The 8,830-nt window shown below is 57.1% G+C and overlaps 1 protein-coding gene across 4 annotated transcripts in view; it reads left to right on the top strand.

Moving 5' to 3' along the window:
• Nucleotides 1–502: 502 nt before the first annotated feature.
• EPHB2 (EPH receptor B2) overlaps nt 503–8,830 on the top strand; it is a 128,788-nt gene continuing 120,460 nt past the window's right edge. For all 4 annotated transcript variants that reach the window (XM_064730794.1, XM_064730792.1, XM_064730793.1 and 1 more), the window contains exon 1: nt 503–706. In XM_064730794.1, the coding sequence (XP_064586864.1) occupies nt 622–706 (85 nt within the window). In that variant the 5' untranslated portion in view covers nt 503–621. The remainder of the gene's footprint in view (nt 707–8,830) is intronic.

The following is an 8,830-nucleotide window of genomic DNA, read 5'->3' as shown; positions in this document are numbered from 1 at the left end:
TTGGATTTTTGTTTCTTTCTTTATATCCTGCTGTACGCGTCCCCTTCTCCAGACGGGAATCTCCTCACGGCCCCGGCCCCGGCTCCGCTGGGCAGCTGCGGGGGCTCAGCCCCGCGGGGAGATGCCCGGCCCGAGGCCGCGGGCGGCGCGCAGGGCGCGGCGGCGGGGGCATCCCCCGGGACCCCCCGCCCCTCCGCCCCCTCGCCGGTGCCGGCGGCGCAGCGAGCCCGGCGAGGCGGATTTGGGCTGAAATCACGGCTTTCTCTGGATGATCGACAGCTCCGGGAGAAACCATCGGCGGGCCGGGGGGAGCCGCCTCCCGCTCACCGCCCGCCGCCCCCCGCCCGCCGCCGGCCCCGCCGCGCCCCCCCCGCACGGCCCCCCCTCACGGCCCCCTCAGGCCGCCCCCGCCGGCAGCGCGGCCCGGGCGGGGCGGGGCGGGCGGCGCGGGGCGTCCCCCGCGCGGCGGCGGCGGTGGCTCGGCCCGGCCGCGGCGGCGGGGCCGGCGGAGCGCTCCGTGCCCGCGGCCGTGCCCGCGCCGGCGGCGGCCCCAGCGAGGGGCTCTGGGCTCTGCGCTCTGCGCTCCGCCGCCTCCATGGAGCGCCGGCCGCGCCGCCTGTGATGCCCGGCCCGGCGCGCACCATGGGGCCGCTGTGGCTCTGCTGCCTGCCCCTCGCCCTCCTGCCCCTGCTCGCCGCCGTGGAAGGTAAGGGGGGCGCACGGGGGGCGGGGGCCCTGCGGGTAGGGCGAGCCCCCTCCGGGTTTTCCCCGTTTTTTGGGGGGTGGCACTTTGCCCCCTGCCCCCCTCCCCGCCGCACGCCCTTCGGAGGGGAGGCGAAGTTTGGGGAAGTGCTACCCCGGCTGGAGGTGTCGCCGCCGGAGCCCGGTGTGTCGTGTGTGCCCCCCCCCGCCCCCAGACCCTCCCTATCCCTGGCCGCCCTTCTCCCCGCCATCCCTCCGCCGGAGTGGGCATCCCTGGGTACCGCGGCGGGTCCCCCGGGGATGCCCGGGATTCGCCGCCCCGTGCCCGCTGCTGCTCTCGGCAGAGTCTTTGGGGTGCCCCTCCGCCAGGCCTTACCGGCGTTCTGGAGCTGGTGGCCGGCTCCCCGTTGGCGCCGTGGCGTTCCCGGCGTCCCCAGGAGGAGCCGAGCTCCCCGCCGAGGTCCCCGGTGCTCAGACAAAGCAGAGTGAGGCGGCAGGTGGGGAGCTCCAGGGCTGGGTGTGCGGGGACGGCGCTGGGTGGGAGCCCCACGGTGGGGTCTGTGCAGGGGGAGACTCGTTCTCCTGTCCCCAGCCATCCCAGCCATTCCTGCCTGCTCCCACCCGCCCGCTGCATGGACACCCTGGCAAGTGCCAGAGAGCTGGGTTGGGCAGGGGCGAGGGCCAAGTGTCAGGCCAAAAACCGGCTGGTCCTGGAGCGGCGTGGTCCAAGGATGCCCGTCCATTGTGGAAGGGCCGTGTTGGAGGAGCTGGGTGGCTCCACTGTCTCTCCGGCTGCGTTGGGCTGGTGGGCAGGCTGGGTGGCCATGCTGGCCCTGTGTGTACCGGGCGGTGGGAGCCGCTCGGACAGTGTTTGTCTGGAACATGGATGAGGCACCATTTATTAAGTTGGAGTTTTGGGAGATGACTCATGGGTTGGCCAGCTATACATCGTGATATTTACAATATGGGAGCTTGGCATAAATAGGACTATTTACGTTGCAGCGGAGAGCGCTCGCCAGCTCTGCTATTCAAATGAGCCCAACATGGTTTTAATTATGGGGGGGAGGGTTGGGGTGAGGAGCGTGTTTGTGAGAGCATACGTGTCCATGCAGGACGTCTGGCCCCATCCGCTGGTGGCCTTGACACTTCCAACTGGCTCTGGGCTCGGCCGGCGGGGCCCATGCACACTTGACCATGACAAGCTGATGCTGCCAACTGTGGCATGCCGGGTGCCTTGGGCAGGGATGGGGTGACACCTCCACCCCAGCGTGCTCCTGCTGCTGCCCAGGAGGTGCTGCCGGCCGGTGCTGTGGGTCAGAGGCTGGCTCCCGGGGCTCCCGCGCGGGTTTGTGGAACGTGAGTGACTGTCCCACCATCATGGCAGGAGCGGCAGGCGCTGAATGCATGAGTGCCAAGGGATGAGGAGAATATCTAGGAATGAGGGGCTGGCCAGTGCAGGTGGGGTGTTTCACCGCCCGAGATGATCGCTCTAAGGTGCGCTCCTCCATGAACGGGGACGCTCTCAGGGAGATGGTCACTGCGCTTCCAGCAGCCATTCCCAGCCGGGGCTGACTGTGTTGGTTTGGCTTTGGCGTGGTCCCCCTGTGCCCCTGCTGTTGCCTCTTGCCCTGTGTTCATCACGGGGCTGCGATGGTCACTCTCAGGGTTGGTGTGGGCAGCCAGATCCCTAATCTGGCCTTCCAGGAAAAGGCTTCTGGAGAACTGGCAAGGTGAAAACGTGTGGGATGCAGCTCCTTGGGCGTGCCTCTGCTCCCTCCTTTATGAAACTGCCTCTTCCCACCGCTTCCCAAGTGCCTGGTTGTGGTGTCCACCTGCACCTCTGAATGCTCTGGATCCCTTCCGTGTGGACAGATGGATCCAACAGTAGCTGCTGGCCATGGAGGTGGTGGCTGGACCCACCATGTTCCCGCGGCTGCAGGGAACCTCCACGGTGGCAATGTCCTCCATCACCAGCCCCAGCATATTCCAGGGCCAAAATGGGGGCAGAAAGGCTTGTTCAGGGGAAAACTACGATTCTGGAGGATCCTACCTCTTGAGTCCTGTTTTCGGCTTTGTCACAGAGCGTTTCGGTACTGCTGGTAATTTCACTTGTCTCCTCTGTGCCTCAGTTTTCCTAATTACAAGGCGTAAAATAATCCAAGCATCTTTCCCAAGGGAGCCGCGAGGTTTTGTTAATGAACATGACAAAGTGCTTTGGGATCCGTGGTTGAAAGCGCAGCCTTAGTCAGTGCGGCTGTGTGTGGGGTGTTTATTTATCTACATGCTTTATATTTCTCTGTGCGCTATATATTCACTTGCATTTAACAAACCTTAATTAGAAACAAAGCCGATAGGGAAGGAAATATAAACAGGAGTGTGCATGGAAATTGGAAGTTGATTGCTCACTGGCCAGCAGAAGGCATGGTTCGGGCTCGGGAGGGAAGGCTGTTTGGTTAAAACCGGCTCTGTTAAAAGGAAATGTAAAAAGAACGTGAAACATAAATCAGTATGGAAAACAGGGAGGTGGATGACAACATACATAAAGCAGAGGTTAGGAATTGCCTATAGTTGTGAAGGCGGTTGGAAGGTAATGTGTCTGCAGCTGAGAAAGTTCAGGCTTCTCAAAGGAAAGTTTTTTGTGTGTTTTTCAAAAAAAAAAAAAAAACAAAACCCAAACCAGAAAGTCAAGAACAAAGGAGTCCTGGAAGGGTCTGGATCCCACACCAGTTGGTAACGCCGCTATCGCTAACGGCCCCGCTTTGTATTCCTGCTGCGTAGGCTGCGCGCCGATCGCGGGGCTGACGCTCCCGAGGTATTTTGGGGGGAGCTGGGAAGGACACGGAGGTATTTTAAAATCAAGAGCCTGGCTAACTCACATGCGACGAGGGAAAACCAACCCGATGGTGCTCCTCACCCCAGTGGAGTTAACTTTTCACAAACCTTGTGGTGCTGGCAAGCTTCCTGAGGACTGGAGGAGAGCCAGCCCTGTGCCAAAAATGCAAAAGGAGACACGAGATGGCCCTGCTATCAGTGAGGGTGTGGGCAGCATGGAGCCAGCAGCACGGAGGCAGCGACAGGCTCCAATGGGCGATGGAGAATTGCCCGGCAGGAGTTTTGCTGGGAAACAGATCACGGGTGAGGGGACTCGATTTTGAGCAACAACTGTGCCGAGCAATCCTAGTCCTGAGCCCAGTCTTGGGTTTGGAGAGGGATGCTGGGGTGGGAGGGCTGTATTCACTCCTGGGGTGGGTATTCCCACGGCATGCTGTGGCTGAGGTGCTGGGCATGGACATCCCTGCCCGTCATCTAAGCAAGCTGGAGACAGGACTTCAGTGCTTCTGCGTATTCAATAGTGAATTATAGTATTTGTAATATTTACAGCACTCTCGGACACATGATGGGACTGTTGGGGGTCCTATGCAGGATTTGGACTGGATGGTCCTTGTGGGTCCCTTCCAATTTGGGATACTCTCTGATTCTGTAATATACAGTATATTTAATTTCACTTATGCTGTAATATATTGCAGTTTTAAAACATAGTCTCTGCTCCTGTACTTATGGTGAGCACCTCCACATGGGGTGCGGGGAGATGCCAGGGACACAGGGCTGCTTTGGGCCTTTGTGTATCCATCTTTTTGGATCTTTGTAGAGGAAGACTTGAGCCATCCCTTCAGGGTTACAGAGCATTGCTTTGACCTTGGTGCTACGTGGAGGTGGATGTTCCAGGTGTGCCAGAAGCATGGGAGCTGCAGGAGCCTCCCAGCAAGCCTAGCATGATCTGGAGAGATGCAGCAGAGCAGCAGGTCCATGGAGAAACACAGAATCTGTCAAGAGCTGATCATTCCTGCGAGCTTGAGCTCCAGATCTGCACTCTCCTAAGAGCAGGAGGGGAGCAAATGTTTTGGGATAAGTGGGACTGAGGAGCAGAGCAGAGCCTGTGGTTTTGGCCTGGCCCTGTGCCATCCGTCTCCCTCCTGCTGCTTTCCCCTCCCCTCCATTTCCTGGGTTAATTTTTGACAAGGCACATTCCTTGCACCCACCTGCCCTTTGCATTATAGGGGCAGCAAAAGGGAAAGCTCCTTTTGGAGACCAAATAAATCAGTGCCTCATTTAAACATCCATGTTGCTGCCCTTACTACTCTGTTCTGTGGCTTTTCCAGGCGGGAGCAGCAATCCTCTCAATACCTGCTGACTTCCAGCTTCTCTGGGTGACAAAAGCAAAGGGAGGAGATGCTGTAGGGGACAAGGGCTCGGGGTTGGTGTGGCCACTGATGTGCCCCTGCTCCTCTGTCACCCCACAGAGGGTGTGAAGGGGACACAGCTGTGCCCCGGGGATGCTGTGAGGGGTTTGGGGCTGTCCCCAGGGATGGGAGCAGCCGTCCCCTTGGAGACGGGCTAAGGACCTGCCTGCACTAGTCAGGGCCCTTTGTGTGCACATACCTGAGCTGCTGGAAAGAGGGGTGGGCGCTCAGAAAACTGCCCGAGGAGCTGGGTAAATAGTGGGGGCTGTGACAGCTCCTGTGTGCTTTGGGGTGAGGGATGAACGAGAGCCTGACCCTCCACCCCTGCCCCAAAATATGCCTGCTCCCTGCACACCAGCCCTGCTGGGATAGGAGTGAGGGTGGCTCTGCCTGGGAGTGGGGCTCCGTCCTGCCACAATTCCATTTTTACTGAGGAAGAGCCCCATCAGCTCCCACCCTGGTTTGTAATCCCTCCCATACCTGGATCTGGTTTATAGAGAGACCAGGGAGAAGCACAGCTGCCAGTTGGATCTCGTTGGGATGAGGGTGCAGGGAGATCCTCAGAGGCAAAAGTTCAGCCGTTAGATAAGGGAAAGGATGGGGCCTCCTGTGATAAGGGGCTGAGTGCAGCATGGGCTGGGCGGAGGGAGGGAGGGCAGGGGGAGTTCCCAGGGGCTCTGCCCGCCTTAGCCAGGGATGGGGGAGCTCTGGCAATGCTGAAGGTGGGCAGGCACCCCTTGGAGGCCAGGTGACAGCAGGAGGGAGGCTGTGAGGAAGGAGAGGTGCCTGGAGATGTTGTGCAGGCATGTATTGGTAATGCCTTTATATCAATGTCAGATGTTTCAGGAACCTGCTGGATGGATGGCAGGTTGTGCCAGGGTGCAGACACGGATGGCTGTGCAGGGCGTGCCAGCCCCCTGAGATAATCAGGATGAGGGAAAGGAGTAAGTGAGGATCATGCTGGTGGCCCCTCCCTGAATTTCCTTGCTTGGGATGAAGAGAGCACTATCAGGTCTGACAGGAAGTGTGGCACCGACTGCCAAGCATGAAAGAAAGATGGAGCAGGCCATGAGGGCAGAAAACAGAACTGTAATTGGGGCTGGTCTGTGCCTCCCTAAATGTCACATTCAGAAATGATGGTTTTAGTGGCTGAGAACAGTTGTGGTTCTTTGGAGAGCTCACAGGAGGATGAACTCTGGATTTAAACCCGAGCTACCACACACGACATCAGATCTGCTCTGCAGGAGCAGATTCAATCTCCCAATGGGCATGAGGAGGGGCTGGGGAGCTCCTCAAGTTGGTGAAGCTTTCTCAGTTGATCCAATAAATTATCTTCCTTCCACATTACCTCTCTCAGAGTTGGACCATGGCATCCATAAAGCAACCAGCACTTAAAAACACCACATAGTAATGGTCTCTGAGTAAAGCAAAGTAAAGGAGCTGACTGAAGGGAGAAGCTAAAATAGGAAAATACTTGCCCATGATGTAGGAAATTAAATTAAACCTCAGAATAAATTCATGCAGCCACTTAACATCAGTTTCCTAAAAATAACCAAAAACCAACCAAACCTGATTAAATGGCAAATTGGAGGAGGTCATTGGAAGTAAAAAAATGTTCTTCATAAAGTGGAAGTGGTATCTAAAAGGAGAAAATAAAAAAATCAGAAATTGTGGTTGGGTGAATGTGAAGCCATATAAGGCAGGCTGAAAGGAGTTTGAAAAATAACGTGAGAGAAGAAATTGTTTATCCCCCAAGTTTCCCCTCAACAAATGGATATTGGGAAGTTAAGTGTGCAGGATGGAGCCCTTGGCATGGAGGGGGATGACTTCAGTGTCACCCCAAGTGGCCAAAGGGGCTCCTGCCAAGGAGCTTTGCTTCCCAGAGACTGTTCTGAAGTGATGGCAGGAGAACTTGTATTTTACAATAAGTCAATAAAATGAATATTTGAGCCAGAGTAAATGGGACGAGCATCCTTTAAGAAGATCTCCCTGGGTGATCCAGGAGACTCCAGAGTAGTAATTTTAGAGGAAGGGCTCTCTTATGGATTAAAATGTGCTTTAAGAAGGGGAAACAAAGAGTCACTTTTCCCACTGGACGGGGTCAGCGTGAGGCTTGCGCTGGTGATGTATTCATAAAGTAGAGAGGGGTGGGAATGGGAAGGCAAAGAGTGTTTGCAGATTATACAAAATTATTCAGGATGATAAAAACAACAGTTGTCTTGAAAATATTGCAAAAGGCTCTCATGACACTGGATAGGCGGGCTATAAAGTGGCAGATTAAATGTAGTCAGGGATGAATGAAAAGGGATTCACATGGAAAAAATTACCCTAAACCCATGCATGCACAGTGGCAGTCTTTAAATTACTTATTAGCATTTTGAGAAAGAGATCTTAAAGTCATTGTGGATGGCTCTTTGAAAGCATCAGCTCCGACCTGGGAAAGACTGGGAAAGGGAGTGAAGATGCTTGTGCAGGATGAGTGCAGGGGAGAGGGGCTGGGGGAAGGATGCAGCTTGGGGAGGGAGGGGGCACAGAGGTGCACTGCACTGTGGGAGGTGTAAAGAAGAGGGCGATGAAAGGGTGATGATCCTTTATTTTATATTTTTCCCCTCTCTCTGGAGTTCTCAAGCAGAGGGTTTCACAGCAGGAGCGTTGGAGGGTGGAGGCAGGGCAGGGTGGAGTCCAGCCCTCCCCCGTGCTGGGTGCCCTGGATGCTGGTGTGCTCCCTGAGCATCCTGGTGCACTGCAGGAGGTGGGATGGAAACCAGCAATCCCTTTGGCTCAGCCTCCGTGGCAGGTGTGGCATTTGAAAGGAAACAGGGAAAGGTGCCTTCTCTGGGCTCCCACACTGAATGTCCAGGCTTGGTGGGGTCCCACTGGCCCCCTGCTCCCAGTCTGGCTTCCAAGGCAAAGTGCTGGGGAGGTCCACATTGCTTTGGGTGCTCATGGCCCTGAGCCCTCTGTGTCTGGGGACACCTTTAACCTTCTACAGGCTCTTGATTTTGGCCAGATGGCCAAGGAAGGTCCTTTGGAAAATGCCTGTTGGTGCTTGCCTTTGCCCTCCTCGGAATTTCAGAGGCCAAGAGCATCTGGTTGGAAGTGGGGAGGAGAGGAGCTTCCCTGAGCCCTGGCTTCACCTTGGGGGCCATTGGCTGGCTTAGGGGAGGTGCTTGGGCCCTTAACCAGCAGCTGTGAGGGTTGGGGGAGGCAAATGTGGGGGAGCATGTGAACCTCCCTGGGCAGAGGGGACACCTGGAGCTGTGTGAGTGTCCCTGGGCAGAGGGGACACCTGGAGCTGTGTGAGTGTCCCTGGGCAGGGGGGACACCTTGAGCTGCCATGGGCTGGTCCAGGGTCAGACAAAGGGAACAATGGGCTCGGCTGCTGGGCTCCTGGGTAGCCTGTGGCTGCTCCAGGCCCCCAGCCCAGGAGACTAGAGGCAGGCAGAAGGTCTGGGATCCCCTCTGTTCCCAGCCAGGCTTTGGGGACATGGGGACACCCAGCTGCAGCAGGCTGAAGGACAAGCTGTGCCCCTGGTGATGCACAGCTGGTGATGCAGCTCCCCAGCCGTGCCCAGCTGGGCTCTGTCTGTCCAGCAGCAGGCTGAGCTGAGTGCTGCTCCATGGGAGGTGTCATCCCAGCTCCCTAAATATGTCCCCAAAGTGTGTGGAGCCCTGCTGGAGCCTGGTGAGCTCTGCTTGCATGTCTATGTCATGTCTTGGAGGGACCTGTGTTGGGAGGCTTCTGCAGCGCTGCTCTGCTGAGCAGCAGAGAAGGGGAGAACCAGAGAGGGTGGGGAGGGTCAGAGAGGAGGCTGGATTCTCCAGATCTCCTGCCAGGACCCTCTGTGAGCCTGAACAACCTCAGAAGAGGGACACGAGAGAGAGAG

This window comes from Zonotrichia leucophrys, chromosome 21, assembly GCF_028769735.1.
Source record: "Zonotrichia leucophrys gambelii isolate GWCS_2022_RI chromosome 21, RI_Zleu_2.0, whole genome shotgun sequence".
Taxonomy (NCBI): Eukaryota; Metazoa; Chordata; class Aves; order Passeriformes; family Passerellidae; genus Zonotrichia; species Zonotrichia leucophrys.
Note: the sequence above shows the minus strand (reverse complement) of the source record. Positions and strands in the feature narration are given on the sequence as shown.